The sequence below is a fragment of the Anas acuta genome, chromosome 17, assembly GCF_963932015.1.
Source record: "Anas acuta chromosome 17, bAnaAcu1.1, whole genome shotgun sequence".
NCBI lineage: Eukaryota > Metazoa > Chordata > Aves > Anseriformes > Anatidae > Anas > Anas acuta.
Window position 1 is genome coordinate 1,469,731 of NC_088995.1, and position 21,125 is coordinate 1,490,855.

Below are 21,125 nucleotides of genomic sequence, written 5' to 3' on the forward strand. Positions count from 1 at the left end.
CCGCCGAGCGCCCTCTCCCCGGTCGAGCCGAGTGCCCACGGGGCCGCCCCGAGCACCGTGGGGCCATCGGCACGGTGAGACCCGGCCAGGGGGGCACAACGTGGGGCTCTGAAGCTGAACCTGAACACGGAGGGGAAGCTGGACCCGTGGCGACAGGCACAGCTCCATACTCCTGCAAGGAAGCGGATCCCAGAGCCAGGAGAGGGGAAAAGCCCGATGCAAAGGGCCCCACAGGGGAAAAACAGCAGGGGCTTTCAGCTCTGCTCCCTTTACCCCTACCTCCAAGAAGTACCTCTTCTCTCCTGAAGGTTCTGAGGACTGACCTCACAGCACCCTGTGGATCTAACAGCGTTTCTCCAAGCATATTTTAAGACCCAAGGACAAATCCTGCTCAGAACAACCCTGCCAGGTGCCTCCAGGCTCAGGGCTGCTCTTACCACCCCCAGTAGCGCCCCAGGAGCCCATCTCAGGGCAACCCGAGCACATGAAAGGATCCAGCCTGACAAAGGGACATCCAAGTGACAGCAGCCTTCACCTGCTGGCAGAAAATCAATGCCCCAAAGCTCTGCTCCCACTCCTGCTGTGCGCCCTGAGCAGCAGCATCGCACCCAGCGGTTTCCCTGCCCCTAGGGGAAGGAAGAAGAGACGTCCACTCATCTTACTCATACCAGGTTTATTTTTCTCTTCCCTGCATTTCTTATCCAAGGGATGTACCAAAGGCTCCACGGCAGCAAGTCTTCCGTAGAAAAAACAGCCAATCTCCCTCAGCAGAGCCATCCTGCCCTGCAAGGGACCCGCGGCATGCAGCAGCGCGGGCAGGGAGCAGACACATTCACAGCCCTCTGCTACGGGAAAACCATCTTAAAACCTCTCTGTCAGCCAGGAGGCAGCTACTCAGGAGAAATATCCTTGTGCACGCGGCCACCAGGGCAGTTAGCAGACGATCACGTTTTATACGCCAGCTACAAATCGGATGTGGTGTCTCCTAGTGCAATAATTCCAGGTTGGTGGGGACCTAGCAAAGGCTGCGCTAAGATCTTTTCTAGGAACTGTGCTCCTGAGGAATAAGGGGGAAAGGGGAGCAAGGATTTTACCTCACTGGTTTCAGCAAAACGGCTCACTGAACAGTCACTGTGCTCCATTTAGACACCGCGTTCTACGAGAGGGATCTTGTGTAAGGTTTCAAACTATGAATGGTGCAACCCAGAGCCTAAACCTCTCAACTACACAATCAATGACAGCTTAATGCTGAAATGCTATGGAAAAAACAAAAGAAAACCCTAACCAAATTATTTTTGCTATCAACTTTAACTTCTCTGGACTTCATCCAGTACCTTGAGTTCTCTGGACGCAGACACTCCTGCCCTCACCAACGCTTCCAATCACTCCTGCTCAATATTACTGAGACGACTCAAAAAAAGGACCCCAACATCACTTCTAGCCATTGATTGAAAAATAAAAAAAATACAATTCTTTCTTTCTGAAAATCTGCTGAAGCCAGGCAGAACAGAGAAGGATGAAGCGAAGGGCATTCCTTTCCTCTCGGCTGAACGTTGCCAAGTATTTTCTGCTCTGCTTGAAACGCGACCACGCGGCGGGTAACAGGGCCTCTTCCAAAGAGCCCAGGGAACCTTCCCCGCGAGGACAGGGATGCAAATCCCCGCTGGATGGACCAAGGCAAGGCAGAGGACGAGGCAGGGTACATCAGCCTCACACCAAGCTGCTGCTGCGAGCTGACTCGTGCAGCACAGAGGGGCCAGAGCGCAGGGGGAGAGCCACCAGCGCCCCAGGAAGGGGATGAGAGGGGAGGCAGGGCAGTGGAGCTCCCTGCAGCCTCTGAGGTTGGTTTTGTGAGTGAGCGGTGACAGAGGAAGGGGAGAAGGTTTTGAATCCTGTCCCAGAGCAGAAGGTACGCGGCTTTGCTTTCTGCCAGAACCCAGCAAGGCCCGGGCAGCCCAGCAAACTGTGCTCCCACCGGGCAGGGCGTGCAGCAGCACAAGGGATCCAGGCTGGGAAGCTGCAAAAACGCTGGGCAAATGAGGCTCTGGACTTTGTTAGAAACAGCAGGAAGGCTCCACACCTTCCCAGCACACACACACAGGCACACACACCCCCACGCTCACGCTGTCCTGAAACACGACGTCCTGGAATTCACAACCACCTGAAAAAGCTGCCTGCTCCAGGCAAACAGCAGCTGGAGAAGTAAGGCCAGAAAGAGACAAAACAACCAAAATCAAGACTTTGGCAACAAAGTGAGCGTGGCTGTTACACAGAGGCCAAGTCGGAGTTCACCAGTGCATCTCCCTAACCAAAGAGACCGCAGATAAAAGGGAAACTTCTGTCCCAGCAGGAGGAATTTTGCCAGTGGAGGTTTCCAGAGGACTCTCGGCAGCTCCGCACGCTCCCCTTCCAGAGAGAGCAGGGGGCACCTGCCCCGCTGCAGCACTCTGCTGGGGAGCGAGGGCTGCCCGAGCTGCGTGCCAGCTCCCCAGCTCTGGAAGCTAAATAAAATTAAACCTTTTCTGCTCCCAAGCAAGTTCTGACAACAATTCCTTTTGTCCAAGTCGCAGGCTTTAGTGAGAGCTTGGCAGAGGCGCAGCTGGCTCAGCACGCTGACCCCCACGCCTGCTGCTTGAGCTCTTAACCTACAGCACTCCGAAGCCTTCCTGAGAGTGGCAGGGTCCATCTGCTCGCATTTAACCTGCTGCTTCTTGAGTCTGGGCTAGTGGTTCATGCTCGAGACGAATTCAAAGGCCTTGCACACAGCAAGGGTGTCGGGAAGCCGCCCCCCCCCAGTACCTGACCTGAGTAAAGAGTGCCTGTTTGTGGCACATCCAGTGCTGCTGCCTCACGCTCGTCTCCTTGGGGGCTCAGTCCTGTTCCTGCCCTTGTGCAGCTTTTCACTGACTGACTTCCACCCAGGAAGAAACTGGACCAGCTCCTGGGAAAGGAAAAAAAGAAAACGGTCCCCCTGTGGCAGCTGCCCAGCCTGCCCAGCCTGCTGGGGGTATCACGGTCACTAATCTGACTGGCACTTTTAAGGCTCCTTTTACGCTCCCCCGGGGTTTGCTTTTAAAGATGATTTACGTGGGTGTCAAGTGAAGTGTATTGGGGCAGGCCCATCACCTCCTTCATCCTGGAGAAGTGCCCAGGAAGAGCCAGCCCTGTCTAGCCCAGCAGCTCTTCCCTGTAAACCTCTAGTATCAGCTGCATCTCTCCGGCCCCCGAGCGAGCAGCCAGCTCCCGCAGGGCTGATCCGCTCTGCGCGTGAAGGCCTCCACCTCCAGCAGCAGTCAGCAGCTCTGAGAGCCCCCGTCGTGGAGTCCAGGGCCATGGCAACTAGGACAGCTCAAAGCCAGTGTTCATGCTGATGGCGTAGCGCAGCTTCTCCCGCAGGATGCTCTTCTTGCTGTAGTTGGGCAGCTTGAGGAGGTTGAAGCAGGTAGAGGAGGTCGGGAGGCGCCCCCCTGGCTCTTTCTTGCGGATGGTGAAGAAGCCCCGCAGCACGCTGCCCAGCGTGTCCCCGGTGTCCTGGAACGGGGTAGAAATGCTGAGCTCATCCTGGCTACACGCGGGGCAGAGCTGCTAACACAAAGCCCGTCTGCTGGGAGCAGGGAGAATCAAACCCCGAAGCCCTGTCCCCCACAGCTGCTAGAAATGAGCTCATCTTTTAACTTCAAATGCCATTACACGTGCAGGGTCCCCTTGCAGGGTGCAGAAGAGGATCAGTAGCACGGGGGGGGGGTCACATGTGAGGAGAAAACATAACCCTGCAGACAAGCAAAGGAGCCCAATCGCTGCTGTGTGTGGGAGAAGGGGGGTGCAGCCACGAGCATCCTATTAGGGGAAGGTTGCTTTCACCTTCCCCTGTCGAGCAGATATCTTTCAGGTTTAGTTTCCTGGTCAGAGGGAACACACGGCACACGAGCGAGCAGGCTGCCTACCTGATCGTCAGAGACTTCCACGCAGCGGATGGAAAACGGAGGCTTGAGGTAGGCAAAGCCCAGAAGTGGAGGCCTAGAGCAGCTGGTAACGAACTGAAAAAGTGATGGAGAGTGAAAGGCAGCAGCAGGGCGAGCAGCCTGGCTCCCACAGACACATGGCTAACGCAGTCGCAGCGAGCGGCTGCTTGGACTGGCATCTGAGCACCCCACAGTACAACGCTGCTGAGCTTTGGTGCTCCACTAGCCTTTGAAAACCACCGTCCATGCAGGATTATTCGTGGCAACACGAGGGCATTTATGGGAACTTTGCTCCCAGGGCTGCCCCTCTGCTCGCCCAGGGGAGCAGGGCGTGGATTTTAAGGCATTGAGCATTCTGATACTGCTATTAGGGCAGGAAACAGGCTGAAACCACCCCGAATTCCAAGTTGGGCTGAAATGGCATTTACCTTGAGGAACATCGCTCTCTCCTCAGGGCTGAAGTCATTGGCTAGGATGTCCCACAACCAGATAATGACGCGATGACTCCCGTGGAAGCCCCCGTAGTACACCGTGTGTTTTCTGGGGAGAGAAAGGTTGTGACAGGCTCGTGGCTCGCTGCAGCAAGAGTCCCCACAAAGGGGCTGGATCAGAGAAAAGGGAAGGGCAGAGAGAAATTCTGCTTGCAGGAACCATTGTATGCCAGTGGAGGAAAAGCCCCTTCACGTTCATTAATACTTTCTCCAAATTTAAGGAACTTCTTTACGTTTTTTTCCCATCTGCTCCAAAAATTCCAAACAGGAGGAGCAGAAAGTTGGGAGTCAGCCTCCTGCAGCCCTCCAAACAACCACGCAATAACCCAGCCTGGTTTGCTGAGTGAGAAAGGCAGCAGACCGAGCCGGCCACTTACTTTAGGTCCTCGAGGTCGATCTCGGCGTTGTCACCAGAGATCAGTCGCTGCAGCTCCGGCGCGGAGAACATACGAATCCACTCAGGCTTGATGATCGACCTGAATCCACTGATGAGCGCCGCTGTCTGACTCTTGATTTGCGTGTGCATGCGGAAGTGAGCCATGAGATGGATGTAGCTGATCCTGCAGGCGAGAGGCAGGGTGGCAGGGGGGGGAGCTGGAGCAGCAGGAGACACCCACCTCACTGGTGTGACTCGGGGTTGCCAACCTGCCTCTCCAGCCCACGGGCACTAGCACTGCCTGGAGAGGCGTTATTTCTTCTCCTCCAGGCTCCTGCTCTTTATTTAAGCAGGAGGAGCTGTTCCTCTGCCCAGACTTTTTTCCTTCTGTCTCTGGGCCTGCCTGATCCTTCCTTAAAGCTCCTTCCCAAGCCAGAGACCAGCTGGCTCTAACAATTAGCTGAATAACCTTGGCTGAACAGCAGCTGACACAGGGGGAGCATGCAGCCAGCTCCTCTTTAAAGGATCAGACCCCCAGTGATAGGAACTTTTCTAGGTCTGAAAATCAGCTCTCTGGGCTCTGATACTGCCTGCACTGAAACCCATGGCTGATCAATGTGGTTGTAAAGGGTATCATTCCTGAGCAAGCCAGTAAAAGCAGGAATAGTTGGAAGGGGAAGAGCCAACAGATGATTTTGCAGAGTTTCCCATGGCTCTTTCAAACAAATGCAGCTTCGAAAATAATTTGATGCTGCTGTGGGCAGCTACGTAGACAGAAGCAGCAGTGTCAATGTCTTACACTAGCCACGTTTTCTATCTTGTTACAGTCCAACACGTTTTAGATGATCCTCAGAACACACAAATTGCTATGCAGTACATGCAAAAGAGGATTCAGCGTCTGCTCACAATCCTCAGAAATACCGTGCATACGAAATGCTTTGCTATTATGAAAATAAAGGGCTGTTCTCAGTTCCTCGGGATTAACAAGTCATGCTCTGCAGAGCCTTCACTGGAGCCGCAACTAACACTAAAAAAACTCAGGAGATTTCCACGGGCATCCCAGGAGTAAGAAGAGGTGCAGCGTTTATTAGAGAGGCACCATCATTTTTCCTCTGCTTACCAACAGTGGAAATAACTGACCTTGCTGTTCATCAGGCAGACACCACCACAATCACGTCGAGTGGGTTTTCAGCTAGGTAACCTCGCTGTGCCATTAAGAGACGGAGCCGTTTCCAAATTGCTTTCACTTATAATACTTCTCCCGCTCCCTCTCAACTACCAATTTATGTGCACATCTGCACAAAAGCTTCAAAGTTTCTGCTGTAAGCGAGCACAGCAACACACAGGACTTTCAACCTCCTCCCCGAGCTGATTTCTGACAAGCCAGAGAGAGATCCTTTCAAATGCAAACTCCCTGGTCAGAGCTCAAGAGGGGAAAAGACTGGGGAGCTCAGACTGCAAAGCACACTAACAAAGATAAATCTTCAGGTAGGATCCAGCTTTCACTTGCCATTAGAGAGAACAAGCCCCAGATTACCAGTTCAAACACGCATCTGCTTAATAGATATTTTACCCTGCTTTTATGATCACTGAAGGGTATAGAGAAGAAAAAAAAAACGAAGGGAACAAAAAGGTGGGTTTGGTTTTCAGGCTCTGGAGTTGACATTTACGATAACTATCTAAAAGCCGGTTATCTGTGAAAATAGCTACAGGGCTCAGTGTCTCCTCTGATTTCCTGTGTCTAAAGTACGACTGTCGACTGCATTTGAATTCAGCACTGACTCTTCTGAAGAACAGTGCTTTATACAACTGCCACATGTTATCATTTTGAGAAGATCTGTCTGCTCCAAGGTGTCTTTGAGCATCTGTGCCCTCTATGTTCACGACTGTGTGCCTGAATTGCTTTGAATCCATCTGTCTGTATCTATCACCATCATTAAATCCTGCAGAATCTCACAGACTGTGTGCCTTTGACCTCAGAAGCACTGTTTCAAGAAGTAAATTGTCAATTTTTATTTTGCAAATCGAATTTAATACAATTTCTGCCGATGAACTGTAACCAGTAAATTCTATTAAGATATTTATGGGCTCCTTCTACTCTAATCTATTTCAATTCATTCCAGATGCAAGAATAAAGTATTTTGCAGTGATGACCTTAAAAATCTAATTGCTGTACTTACTTATTTTCATTGGTAACAGGAATGGTCTTCCCTCCAGGAACAAGTTCATGGCAAACAAGCTGAGGGAAGAAACGATTGTGTTGCTAATTACTGCCTGGAACCACAATGGAAAGAAATGCCACGCTAAGCTGTTACCTCCCCATAAAACATTTATTTTTACAATAAAACAGTAGGATTTAAAATTTAAGTAATAATCCTGCTTCTGCCTCAAACCAGTTTCACTTAACTATTAACGCAGTAATTGAGCAGCAGGGAACTCCAACTCTCCCACCGCTGGTGCCAGCCCACCTTCGAGGAAGCCTCCTCTCTAGGCTGATCCATCACTGCTGAACCGCACACAAATCAATGCAAGGAGCCCTGGGGGGCTGTTGCCATCCCAGAATCCAGAAACAGAACAACCTCAGGGCCTCTGCATGGCCCAGTCTAACAGCCTGACCCGAAGCTATCTGCTCCACAAGTCTCACCTGGCACCACCCGAGTGACAGAGCTCCCTGGAGCTCACTCCCTCAAACTGGTTACTCAAAACATGAAGCAGAGCACGCTCAGAAAGCGAGATGGGGGGGAAGGATCCTTCCTGCCTTATTGCTGGGCTCTCATATGCTGGTTTCTTACTTGAAAAATAAAGTGGAAAGCATAAAACAATGTTTTTCAACTAGAAAAGAAAAAATCCTGGCACTAGAAAAGTTAAGGGTCAGAGGGCAAACTTTGTTGAAAGAGCTATTCTCTGCCCACAGCTAAATATTGAACGAAGCCACAGAATCCTACGGCCGAGTTCAGACAACCTCTGAATCCGAGCCAGCCTTTGAGCACAGGCATTTTTTTGTAAAAGGAGAGCAGAGCTAAGCCCTAACCGCAATCAAACACAAGGTCATTTATGAGTCAATCTCCTCGAGATTCTCGGTCAGATGGGGCCATGCAAAGCACGCAGGTTACCCACCCAGAATCAGAGTGAAAAGCGCTCTGAGAAGCACAAGTTGGAACAGATTGCCTGTTCGATGCCCAAGACCAGCTATCAGAAAGCTCAGCAGAGAAAAACAGATGCCTTCTGTTGGCCACACAGACTTCGGTCAGTATCTCTGCCCTACAGACACTACTAAAAGATAGAATACTTCTGCTCAGGGGTCAAACCTGCTTCTGCTGCTAACTGCTTATATTCACAACCTGCCACTTCAGGCATCACAGGCTTTCCCACAGCAGTGAGCACTGATCCTCAGGATTGCTCTCAGCGCTTCTGAGGTTCTTCCTGGAAACATCAGACAGGCAAGGGAGAAAATTCCTGTAGGGAACAGCTAGGATCTAACTGGGAGCAAGAGGGATTGCCTGAGCGAAGACTGTGGACTCACTATCGGTGTTCATCAACAGATAGCACAGGGAGGGTGCTGGGAACACAGCAGGGATGAGGTCCATGTAATTAATAAAATTAGTAAAAGCCTACCTGACCCATCACATCTTCATCGTAGGACAGCGTTAAGCCCAAGTCACTGATGTCACCATCATAACGCTACAGGAACAACAAAGAGAAGGAAAGAAGTCAGTGTTCAGCAGCAGGAACAGCATGTCAGTATCACTCTCCCACGATGTGATCCCTACAAGGAACTAGGCACCAAATAACAACAAATATACGACTTGCTCAAAGTTATGGCAGAGCACACAAAATCTGAGGCTAAAACTTGTGAATTGCTGATTTCCAGTTCCAAGCTTACACCTTCAGACTCCTTTTTCATCCCTGCTTGCCCCAGTAAAAACAAAGGGCTGCTGCATGCCAACTTGCTTTGGTATCAGCACGCAGCTCCACTAATGCTATTACTTTCAGGGTGTTTTTCAAGGCGATCAGCACCCTAAAGGCATTTGCAAATCTATTATTCCTAGCAGCAACCAGTGGTATGAGTTGAACATCAGGAAAGATAACGCTCAAACCTTAATCGAAGTGAGATTTTTATAGAATTCGGAATCCAAGGAGGGAAGTTCATCTACAGAGCTGTAGAAGACGCTGTGGTGGTGTCCAAGCAGCTGACTCAAGAAGAAGGAAGCAAATGGTACATCCACAACTATTCCCTGCAGACAAGAAGAATGCAGAAGGAAAGTCACTCTGTGTATTTGCTACGTGCAAGGTCTGTGGTTACCTAGGAGGCCTGCAGGACAGATTATGTGTTGTGGGACAAATACAAAGATTTAAGATGTTGAAATCAGCTGAGAAAGCCACATTCTCTTAAAATCCATTAACTAATGGAAAGGTGCAAAAAGGCAAACACAAAGGGGAGCTCTGTTTCCTTTAAAGAACTACCTTAGGTGGAGGTCACTCTGCCTCTGAACTACTTAGTGCAATACTAACAGCTACAACACCCTAGGGCAGCAGCTTTAGCTCACCTCATATACAGCCTTCCCAAGCATCTTTCCCACAAACTCAAAGAGCTGCAGGTAGTTCTCATGGATGTAGGATGTCGGGGATGGATACAGCCTCTCATCACCACTGGTCGTCTGCACACAGAGGAAAGAATACAGTGAGCCAGAGAAAAGAATACATTTGGGCAGGCTGTTTGTGTTTGCAGCTACTCATGACAGCACCTGCAAGCCTGCAGCGTACCTTGAACAAGTTGAGAGCAGGGTCAAACACCTTTTTTATTATTTCTTCCAGAAACTCTTTGAAGACTCCATCTTGATCAATGCCAGCCTCATCGACACCCAGATCATTCACAAATTTCACTCTGATCACTCCCTTCATGGCGTTCTGGGAAAGCTGTCGTAGCTGCTCATATCCATCCTACGTATATTGGAGAGCCACAGGACAAACACGGTAAGACACATGAAACACCCATGCAGACATGCAGCAGAGACAGGAGACAGGGGTACAACACTTAAATCTGCGTTTGTCACTGCATTTGTGTGTCCAAAATGACTGACATTTTTCCTAGTCAAAACTCCAGGTCTGCAGCAGTCTGAACTGAAGTCCAACATTTCCCTTTAGCACCAATTCATCAAAAAGCAGACAGAACTGTCGGGGAGTCCCTCAGCACCCACAGAGAAGACAAAAACATATTCACATCCCTCCCTTGTCAGCCCAAGTCGCTGGTTTGTTGGCTCCTGCCAGCCCAGTCACTCACCTCCAACATCCGTGAGCGGCGGATGGTGATGTGGGTGACGTGAGGTGACGCAGAGCTGGTTTCAACCAGTCCAAGCTTCTCCTTCTCCTTCGTAACCATGTTTCGGAAAAGCAGCACCCTCTTAAAAAGAAAACATGGGTAAGCCTTCACCCACAGGGATCCTCATCCTCCCGTGCAGCAGGGCTTTCAGATGCTCCCGATGCACAGCTAGAGCCAGCTCTCAGTTGTCCTGTCCCCACGTTGGCCCTACACCATCGTCACCTTGTCACTAGAAATGGGGAGGATCTGCCTCCTTGTTCCCCAGTGAGGCAGAGAAATTCTTGAAGCCCTGCTTTGGAAGGGACGAGGTCCCAACAATATTAGAGAGTGGAGAGCAGACAATATAGAGGGAGGAGACCTTTGTTTAACTAGCATTCCAGTCACGAGCTTCACCCCACAAAATGCTCAATATACACATCCCTTCTGTCCCAGGCTACCCAGCTCACCCTGGCTTTTCAGCCCCCATCCTTTGCCCCTGTCCCACTCACATTCTTGTGGGGAATGACATGCGGGATGTACTGCAGGAGCAGCTGGGCTCGTTTCTTGTCCTTGTCCAGCTCCTGGAAGAGCACGCTGGGTTTGAGGTCCCTTACAAAGAGAGGCACAGATTCAGAGACCCCTGAGAAACGCCCAGGCACTGTGAATAGCTGGGGGTAGGACAGAGATGAAACCCATAATGACTTCAAAAGTGACTTGAGGTGTACACATCTGTCCCATGAATCACTTCTCAGAGCACCACCCTCCATGAGTAGCAGCTTATCATGGCACCACAGAAGAGAAGCACCTCTGGGGGGTATTTAAACCCAACAGAAGGGGTATCCTTAAACGCAAACAACCCAGGGAGCGCTTCCAACCTTGACCTCGCAGGCAGAATGAAAGGCACCCAATTTAAAGTAAAGTCTCCCCAAGGGGAGCTGCTGCACCGGGACAAGCAAAGAGCTGCACAGGACCCCTGCAGCGAGCTGGGACACTCACTTGCGCAACCAGTGGTCCTCAGGAGCAAAACGCCTGCGGCAGTCCCTTTCATACAAGACCATGAGCCAGCCATGGACAGAATGAAACAGCTCCAGCGTCTCTCCTCGGGCATTCTCTGAACAAAAGGAACAAAGCAATAGTGTGCAGGCACCCTAGGTAACAGGAGTGTCCAGGAGCAACATGTGGATCACCTGCCCCGTGCTGGTAGGAGCGGTGTATTTCTCCTAACTGCCTTCAGAGGGAAGGAAGAGATTTTGTGCCTCCCAGGAGACAGACAACCCCTTCTTTAACTGAAGTGAAAAACTCCTACAGATGGCTCCAACCAAGCCATCACAACAGAAATGGTCTATCTCCTCTAATTCTGAGAACCGAGCTGTACCAAAATTATTCCCACACACAGACTGACACTGCTAACTACAGAAACTCTAGCAAGATGGCAAAAGTCAGTATCCCCATTGTGTCTGGTAAAAAATTCTCACTTCAAATAGATGAGTGCACCGTATTTGGTGCCAAGCATGACAGCGGCATCTGGACACCAAAGTGCTGGGACACATTCTCAAGCCACACAATAATATCGTTTTGTTCAAAGCAATAATCAGCAGAAGCTTCATTTTCAAAAATTAATGGCATATATTGTGCTAATAGCATCCTCAACTTAGGCTACAGAAAGCGCTTACCCACAATTCCATCCCAGATCATCTTAAACACAAAGGAATTCAGAAAAGATGAGATGGTAACGAGCTCCTCCAGTTTGAATGAAATCTGCTCTTCATAGACTTCTATGTCATCAAGAATCCTATCGGAGAAAACAAATGCAAATGTACAAGTGTCAATTTAATTCCCTCTTGAATTTTTTCATACAGGCACATTATCCTTTAGCAGCAGCTTATTTCTATGACAACTGACACACACGAGGATCTGAAGTCATAAACAACTAAACCTTATTAACTGATTTTAATTGATATCTGATCCTAACAAAAAACAGTATGAAAGGTCTGAGATACAAGCAGACAGTGTTTCATAGTTAAAAGGACCCACGCGCTAGTTCCCAGGAGACCTTTTTCATCATCCAAGCTAAGAAAACTGTCTCTACTGACCAGCAAGGACAATTTTCCACCACCTCTCCCATCCTTTGTGCTGTGCAAGTCAGTGATTGATACAGCAAGAGTTGCAAACAGAAGCACGTAAGCTGCAGAGCTTCCTTGCAGCTATACCACCATTCAAAAGCTCATCTGGAGACACCCAAGTACGTGCTCTGGACTGATGCAATTGCTGCCCAGAAGCAGCAGAAATATTTATGTCCCTTCCCTAGCTAGTTCTGCAGTATTTCATCACCACTTCAGCCATCTGTATATTCCTGAAGCAGCCCAAGGCTGATGGGGGAAGTCCCTTTCAAGTCCTCTCTTCCTCAGGATTGCATTTGAAAGCCTGCTGCCTTACTCTACCTCATTATCTTTAAGCAAAGTCAGCAATGCATTAACTATTCCTCTCGAAACCTAAGAAACACGAGAGTTTCACATTACAGGCCTAGAGCACGCCCTCCTCTTGCTACCTACGTGATAAGGTGGCGGGAGCAGTCACAGAAGAGCATCAGCATGGCCAGCAGCCTCTTAGATTCCTCCGTGTCATTATTCAAGCATTCCAAGAAGAGCTTTAACCCGCCCTGTGGTCCCAGCTCACAGATAAAAGCCCACAATTTGGGCAACAGATCGTCCAGGTAAGTGAGGCCTGGCAATGGAAAAATACAAAGCACACTCAGTAAAGCTTCTTCTGCTTTATTTGTGCATCCTCCAAGAGAGAAGTGTAACTCGGAGCTGACAGATCCTTTTGCAAAGCAACCCTTTGCTTGAAGGGAACATTGGCATCACACCGGGCTCCCAGGTCTGTCTGTATTAAGAGGAGACGTACGGTCACCAGGAAAGCCAAAAAAAATAGGCTTTTTAATGAGGGATTCATTATTAGTATATCTGCAGCCCTTTCCTGCTGTGGACTCTTTCCTCCACTCTATCCACCAGGCCAAAAGAACACTCGTCTCCTCCTCTACCCATTTGGAAGACAGGCAATTTGTTCTTAAAACGTATGAAAGCATTCAGAGTTTCCATCACAAAGATTAATACTGCCAGGCTTCTTGAAAACACTGACTCAGTCTTAAGTTTGATATGGAGTAAGCAAGGTTTCATTATAGGAAAACTTGCTTCAATTTGTATTCTGGAGTGTTAATGCTTGATAAAGAAGTGATGAATGCTATTGATCAGGTGCACGGTGCAGGATGGAACAAGCCTTCCACCCAACCAGTCAATAAACTGTTGTCAGCAATAAAACCACCAACAAGTCAACAGAATTTAATAAGAAAAATCTATTTTTTCTCCACTATTAAGCAATTTGAAAAGCGCAGATGTGCCCTCACCTGTGAGTATCTGCAGGCGGATCTGTGTGAGGGTTGTGAGGGTGGTCTGGTACAGGACGCAGATACTGCACACCTTCTGCACTTCTGCCGAGTCCACTCGCTTGCCCCCAACAGGCTTGAGGATGTTGCGGACAGACGCAGACTTCTGGAAAGCTCTCTTGAAAAGATCTGGTGACAGAGAAGCACGTGAAACGTTGGCTCAGGAGACAGAAGCGCTTCTCCAAACCATTTCTTATCCTCAGCCACTTGGCAACCTTGTGGCGAAGAGGATTTTAGCAAACTGGGTCACGGCACGGGCAGCAGGTTTTGGTAGGTTTTTCTCACAGTACAGCTGCCAGCAACACAGAAGAATGTTTTGCTGGGGACATTACTCTGGAGCTTAAAACCTTACCAGAACTGCAGTAACTAACGAGCCACGGGATCTAGTGCTATGCACAGCAGCTGGAAAATAGCTACCTGTCTTATTCTAAACATCCTGTCTCGTTCTAAATCTGCTTTTGCAGGATCCCCATGCTTCACAGGCCCAGAAGCCTGCTTCACCCCACTTCTCACGTGGGAAGCTGGCCTCCCCATCTTGCCTCGGAAAGCACTAAGCTATGCTGTAAGCACTTCAGCTACTTGAGCAACAATAAAGAAAAAAACTGCTAAAATAAGCACATATTTTCACAGCACCAAAGTACAAGACTTGCCCCAGGTCACAGAGGCTTTGTGAGCTGGAATTACAAATAACTTAGATCATATCCCCACCTAAGCAGTGGCAGCTGCTGCAAGTAATTACTCAAAGCTTTTAGCTTAAGTGGAAAAGTCCAGCTCCTGTGAGACTGGGAGAGAGAAACAATCACACTCATGCAACCCCTCTCCCTCCCAGCATGTAGACACAAAAGCAGCCCTCCAAAACTGACTCTTCATAGGGAGGCTGTTCTGCGGGGAAGCTGGCTGTGCTGGCAGCTGAGCTATTTCCTGATTCTCTAGCAATTTCTTGCTGAGCACATCACTGAAGAGGATGCGAATCATATGGACTCCCCAGAGATGCTGCAGTTGCTTTGTCAGCAGAGGCATGGACTCATTCAGTCTGAAAGACAAGTCAGAGAGAGATGTTAAAAGGCAGGCTGGTATAAAACACCAGGGATACTCTGATACACTTAGCTCACAGCCAAAATGGAGCATGAACCCACCCTGCAGATGGTCCTCAAGGAAAAAGCAGTACCCAGGTCCTATACCAAGCGTGCCAGCATGGCCACTGGTACCAATCTAACTATACTAATTGAATTTCTTCATGTGATTGTTTGTGTATGAATGAGACAGTTTAAATTGTGCAGATATAACCTGAACCAGCTGAGAAGCTACTCTGAATAGGGTCACGCTGTTCATCTCAAATCCTAAAGCACTTTGCAGCTTATAAATAAACAGAGGCTTAAACCATCTATCACCATAAGGTCGTCTTCACTTACCCATAATCCACAGTCTGTGAAAACCAGCCCAGAACAGGATGCCAGTGGGTGAGATTGGATTTCTTTTGGGAAACGTACTTCTGGCAGTAGGAGAGCATGTGAATGAGCACACCCACAAAATGAGCTGTCTCCTCCTCAAGAACTTTATCATTCAAGGAGCCCAAGAACACAAGATTACCTGGCAGAACAACCAGCACAGCAAAACTTAAATGAGGGACAGACACTGCAGGACAGTGGTTACAGATAAAAGAGACAAAAAGAACTCGCAACGAATTTCAAGTCCACAAAAGGATTACCAATAAAAAATTACTGTTAGAGGCTACCCTACAGGAAGCCATTTCCATCACATCAACCACTAAGGCGGTGCATCACTTTGGCATTCTCTTGCAGCCTTCTCATTTGTAACTATCTAAAGAAGAGTAAAATGTGGGGAATTGGAGGCAGATCAAGAGTCAAGTGAGTCAAGACTCCCTTCCAAGCACAGAAGGAGGATGTCTTACAGGTGCTTACCCAACAAACACAGAGTGTGACTTCCTTCCAAGCACACGCAGACATCTCGGCACTGAACTTCACGACTTAAAAACAGGATGAACTTGCGGAAAAGCTCATGAGATTCTATCACTGCCAGTCGCTGAAACACAGAATTTAACTGCAGGTGAGGCTGAGAAGCACCACACAGAACAACCATAGCTCATCTGCTATCAGCAATTTGGACTGCCTTTCCTTTCCAGATAAATCAGAAAGTTAAAACTGTTGAAGACAGAGAAAGTCCTCGACTCAAAGCTGGTCTAAGAAATGAAAAGCTTTGCAGATGAACAGGCCACGTTCTAGTTGTAGACAGACTTTCAACTGTCTGCAAGAGCACAGAATGCCGATTTTGTGCAACAATTGCTGTCTGCACCAAGCTACGCAGAGGAGCAGACAAGTTTAATTAATTAGAGGACAGCCTGCTAGTTCCCATCAGAGATCCTCTGCCATGCAACAGATTGATTTCTATTTTGCCTTTGCCTACAATTACAGAAATGGAAGGATAAGTACGTGCAAAAACTCAAGCTGTGTCACATATTTCTTTCACTTTGTTTTATTTATTTATCTGAGGACAGTTCAGTCCATCACCTCATTGGTGTTGATAACTCCTGTGGTATTAGAAGCCCTGAGCATGTGGAGGGATCAAGTATTTCCTCAACAGAGCTTGCAATTGGAAAAGAAATGCCGATGTTCTGTTCTAAGAGCCGATAAAATGGAATAACAAGTGGCCCTGTGTGATAGTCAGTGGATTTTTGGTACTGTTACCTCACCCACTTACCTCAGGTGTTAGAGTAGCGAGATGAGTCATTATAGCAGGCACAGACATGATATGGATCAGAAATGACCTCAACAGATTGTCTGAAAACTGTGCAGCAATCACAGGGCTACAGAGAGAAAAATATTTCAGTGCAAGATACCTGACCTAGCAAAGGAGGAAGCAGTCTTTCTAACCGAGCCATTCAGGACCGGCTTCTGATTCTATCCTCATCAAGAAGCACGACTGGAGAAGAACGTTCACTTACACTTCTGTTACCACAGCAAGTTCACAAAACTGCTCGTGACTCAAGGGAATAGAGTAAGTCAAACAGTTCACAGCATAACCTATTTTTCCACAGCTCATCCACGCAACCCAGAGAGCTATAAATGTTAAGCAGTTCATCTCCTAAGTTCCCCCTCTCCACACTGCCACAAAGATAGTAATTAAATAATGTTTTCCTTAGGCAGACGTTAGGAGACTTATTCAAGAGCTCTCTACGGTGAGAGATAAATGTGTAACAACAGTTCATCATTAAGGGGCACAACTGTACTTATCCAGAGAGCTCTGGTCCCTTCTGACAGTTCAACAGAACAGCGAGCAGATCCAGTGTTCTGAACTGGAACTGCACTCCCAAGTCTAGACTTATGCTAGCACTTATTACTAACTTAATAGCATTCTGACCTGAAAAAACGATGACAGGAAAGTGAACTATTTGCCTAAAGCAGCTCTTTTATCAGGGAGAAACTCTCAAAGGCACAAAGGGACTGGCAGAGAGAGGTCTGCAACAGCACAATAAAGCCTTTGGCTGCCTTACCGCAGTGCGAGGGAGAAGATGGCAGTTAAAGAGCCTTTGGACAAGGATGGTCTGGATCTTGCCAAGCCATTAGTTAGCAAAATCTGGAATAAAACAAACAAAAAAAAAACCCTGCAGTACTCAGAAAAAAAAATATTATAACTGTTTGTGAAAGATGTTGTGTTCATTTTCAGAGCAGAGAAAGAACAACACCAAAAAAAAAACACTGAAAAAGAGTTACTGCTAGATATTTGGCAGAACAGAAGGGTTCAGATTAATAATGGCATAAAGAGAAACTGCATTCAAATCAGGCAGCCAGTAGTTCTTATTTCTCTAGGCACTGTACTCAGAAGATTCCCAGGCCTTTTAAAATTAACAGGCAAGGCTCACAGCAGCTTGGTAGCATCATTCTAATTTAAAGGATTAGGTAAAATGACATCGGTTCCTTTCCCTAACAGAACAGAACACAAACCAAAGTTAGGAAAAACATTCCAAAGTCCTTGCTCTTGTTATAAGACAATGAAGTAGCATTTAGATTTGCCAGTAGAGACAAAAGGCAGACGATGTATTTGGGCTCAACAGGAAGACTCTGTTCTGAAGAAAAGCATGCCCACACAAACCACCAGTGCTCCCCACCCAGCCTCTCCCCGACAAACCACCACCCAGAGCTCACAAAAGCTTCCTCAGAGCATGGAAGCTTGTAGCACGGGACTGGGGTTTATTTAGAATAGACTGAAGACAGCTGTAGCAGCCCGAGACTGACCTGCAGCACAGAATAGAATCCCTTCTGGTTGAGGTGTCCCATGATGTTAGCACAGATGTGGTTCATGGCAGGCCGCAGGGTTTCACCTGCCAGGTTAAAGCAGTGACGTTACTAAACCAGTATCACAGCTGCACTGCTCATTCTCTCACAACCTATAAATTGATGTGTCAATTCACAAGCCCTTCTCGCATAAATTCCTTGCCCTTAGATGTAAAACAACCATTTTAGCAGCATTTCACATCACGCCTTGTTAAAATGGAACATTTAAGCTATAAGAGCTGCATTTCCTCACTGTACTTGTTTACTTTTTCTCTGTATTTCCCCCACAAACACCGAGTTAAATGCACATCCCTTTATCCTCTGAGCAATTCTGGTGTGTGAGACTCCGGAGAACCATAAAAACCTTGCAACAGCTGTTGCTGTTCTAAGGGAAGTAGCCTCCTTCATCTCAAAGGAATCCTTACTGCCATTCCCTGCTTTGTGCGAGCACAGGCATAGCAAATCTTTGCGGTAAGCATGGGGAGAAGGCAGGAGCAGAAACAGTTGGAAAAACAAGCCCCAGGTCAGTGCCTTAAGATACTGAAGCAGATAAACCGACCTTTTCCCCGAAGGATTTTCCAGGTAGAAGTGTCTGTGAAGGTGACGAGCATCGTGAGGTGCAAATTGACCAGCCTGGAGTCTTGTAAGATGTCAGGCTGCAATGAGAAGCACCGGCGTTAATAAACCTCATCACCTCTGTGCCAAACTGCAGAATTGTTCGACGCAGGCAGACAAAAACGCAAAGAAAATGTTTTTGGTTTTGTTTTTTACCTTTAGCTGCTTGAGAAACTCACAGCAAAACCACAAAATGTCCTTGATCTGTTTGATCCACAAGAGTGTGAGGTCTTTGGAGAGCGCCAGGGACACGTACCACACCTGAGGCAGGCAGGATACGAACAGGAACAATCAGTGTTTGTGCTGCTGACGGGCTAAGTACATTACCACGAAGCTCTGTAACAAAACCACCTCTCAGAGCCCCACTGAACCCAGCAGTGGAGCCAAGTTAGCTCTCTTCCCAGAGATCACTTGGTCAGAGCACACCACCCACCACAGGACACTAAAAATATTGGAGGGGTAGTGAGAAACCTCTCCAAACAGCCACGATGGAATCTCAGCCATGTTTGGGGGAGTTGAAAGCGAAATAATTCCCACAACACCAACCTAAATCCCCACCCACAGAAAAAAAAAACAAAACCAAACAACGTCCTGCTGACCTTGGGCTCGTTCTCAGCATCCATGCTGTTTAGAATACACCGGCACAGCTTTTCGAATCTCTGCAAAAACAGACAGAATAACAAAAGTGATGGTGGTTCTAACTGCAGTAGGGGCTATTCTGGAAAAGCACGAGGAACAGAGCAGAGGGAGCGAGGTCTCTACACGTGGACACGTTCCAGCCACGTTCCCCCTGGGCAGTGCTGCTGGATCCTTCCCCGAGAGCTCATCTACGCGCCCTGCCAGCGCTGTGCAGACGAGCTCTCTCCTTGGCCACGCTGCTCGTAAATAGGAGGAATTCCTCAGCCTTCCCAGTTCGGTATCCAAACTGAGGGGGGTGCCCAGAAACAGAGCGCAAGGAAGCACAGACCAGCCCTGTGCTAAAGAGGAAGGAGAAGAGGAAGCAGAAGATACGGATTTCAGCACCTTGTTACCATAACACAGAACTTCAAACAGACACCAGGCACCTAAAAATTCCATATGTGGTATCCACGTTTGGTTTTCATGCTGTAAATCCACGAAGATGCATTTGCAGCACTTGTCCCTTTGTCAGCAGGAGGAGTTTATTGGAACAGAAATGTAAAAAGTCACAAAGTCACACCCTGCTGCTGCAATTTAAACACGGCCTTTCATTTTTTTCAACTGTTTTCCTTTCAATTAGCCCTCATAGCTCTCTGGGGAAAAAAAAATCATCATTTCATGGACAGAGACACTATAGCACAGGGCTTTGCCCTGAAGCCACAAATTCGGGGCAAGGTCAGAGCAGCAGCTGCAACACAAGCAGCCTGCACGCTGCACTACGCCAGGACAGATCTTTGTGGGCTGCCACAACGCACCTGCCCGGGGCGCTGGCCTAGCTGACAAAATCATGAGGCGCAGCTCAATTACCGCTGCTGGCACGGTCACCAGGAAAAACAGCTGTTAAACTATGCCCTGAGTACAGAACCACTACTGAAAAACTCAGGGGCTCTTCTGTTTCAGTCCCGCAGTGAGACCTCTCTGAGAAAGAGCAGGAGGCAGAGATCACGTTTCTGAAGCCAAAAGATATTGCAAGAGCCTCCAGGAACACCGGGTAGCTATTTAAACAGAGTTAACGTTAACATATGTAATTGAAAGAAGGAAAGAATGTCGCAGTAGAAGCCTTACCTCTTTGTCCTCTTTGTGGTTAAAAACAAACAGCAGCTTCCGAGCGATTCTGAAGACAGAAAGCGCGCTCCGTTTACTCGAGGCGGATTCATTCGCCCCAAAGAAATCCTCCACTTCTCTCCTAGGAAAGGGGGAGCACCGACACTGGGGGTTAAACCCCAGCACGGTGCTCTGATGGCGAGCAAAGCAGAGGGCAGAATGTCACCCACCTGATGTCCCTCTGCAGGCGGCAGCGGCACAGAAACCTCCTGGCCAGGGCCTGGATCTGGACGGCGGCACGCTCCCGCTCCTTCAGCTCCCTGCGCTCCTCCCGGGCCTGCCGGGCCTTGTCGAGGAACTGCGCCTTGGAGGACTGGCTGGCGCTGAACATCTTCACAGCCTGTAAATAAAGAAAGGAACAAGAAAAAAGATTAAGGAAATAAACCAGAAATAAGCTTAAGGCAAGAAGCGGTCACTGCAGGGCTGGGGACGCAGCAGGGACACTCAGGGGGCCCGGCTGAGGCGGGCCGAGGCGGTTGAAGCACGGAACGAGCGAGGGGGCGGCCGGGCCCTCACCTCACAGCCCCCACAGCCCGAGCACGGGCCCGGTGCCCCAGCCAAGGGCCCGGTTTACCAAAATCACCTGCAGACGGTACCGGGAGCGAGCCCACGGGCACCGAGGGGGCACCGAGGGGGCACCGGGAGCGCCCCCGGCCGCAGCCGGGCCCCGAAGGCCGCGCCCGGGGCTCTGAGGCGGCTCCGAGGGGGTCCCCGGGGCCGCCCCCCCCCCGCCCGCCGCCCCCGAGCCCGAGCCGGGCGCCCCGTGAGGCGCCGCGGGGCCGGCGGAAACCCGCGCCCAGCCGCTACCGTTCCGCCCCGCCGCCGTTCCGCCCCCTCGCTGTCTCCCTGCACCCTCTCTGTATCAC

At 49.1% G+C, this 21,125-nt stretch overlaps 1 protein-coding gene across 2 annotated transcripts; it reads right to left on the minus strand.

The window, feature by feature from the left end:
- Positions 1–653: 653 nt before the first annotated feature.
- UBE3B (ubiquitin protein ligase E3B) lies at positions 654–21,063 on the minus strand. Of its 2 annotated transcripts, none has more exons than XM_068654075.1 (27): positions 20,776–21,063; positions 20,430–20,599; positions 20,221–20,341; positions 19,077–19,136; positions 18,634–18,738; positions 18,422–18,518; positions 17,824–17,909; positions 17,082–17,164; positions 16,289–16,394; positions 15,493–15,613; positions 14,983–15,160; positions 14,434–14,603; positions 13,532–13,699; positions 12,681–12,852; positions 11,802–11,920; positions 11,125–11,239; positions 10,638–10,737; positions 10,111–10,230; positions 9,594–9,770; positions 9,377–9,487; positions 8,927–9,064; positions 8,445–8,510; positions 7,010–7,068; positions 4,831–5,013; positions 4,391–4,502; positions 3,945–4,037; positions 654–3,531 (listed from the first exon to the last, which is right to left on the minus strand). In XM_068654075.1, the coding sequence occupies exons 2-27, from the start codon at positions 20,588–20,590 to the stop codon at positions 3,340–3,342; spliced, it is 3,213 nt and encodes a 1,070-aa protein (XP_068510176.1). In that variant the 5' UTR covers positions 20,591–20,599; positions 20,776–21,063; the 3' UTR covers positions 654–3,339. The 2 variants fall into 2 exon arrangements, with proteins under 2 accessions (XP_068510176.1, XP_068510177.1); XM_068654076.1 differs by having other exon boundaries at positions 20,843–21,051.
- Between the last annotated feature and the right edge of the window lie 62 nt (positions 21,064–21,125).

Coding starts and splice junctions, on each gene's coding strand:
- UBE3B (XM_068654075.1), bottom strand. CDS start 20,590: ATGTTCAGCGCCAGCCAGTCCTCCAAGGCGCAGTTCCTCGACAAGGCC. Junction 14,604..14,982: donor TCACAGACTGTGGATTATGG/GTAAGTGAAGAC, acceptor CTTGTCTTTCAG/ACTGAATGAGTCCATGCCTC. Junction 13,700..14,433: donor GAACAGCCTCCCTATGAAGA/GTCAGTTTTGGA, acceptor CTCTGTCACCAG/ATCTTTTCAAGAGAGCTTTC.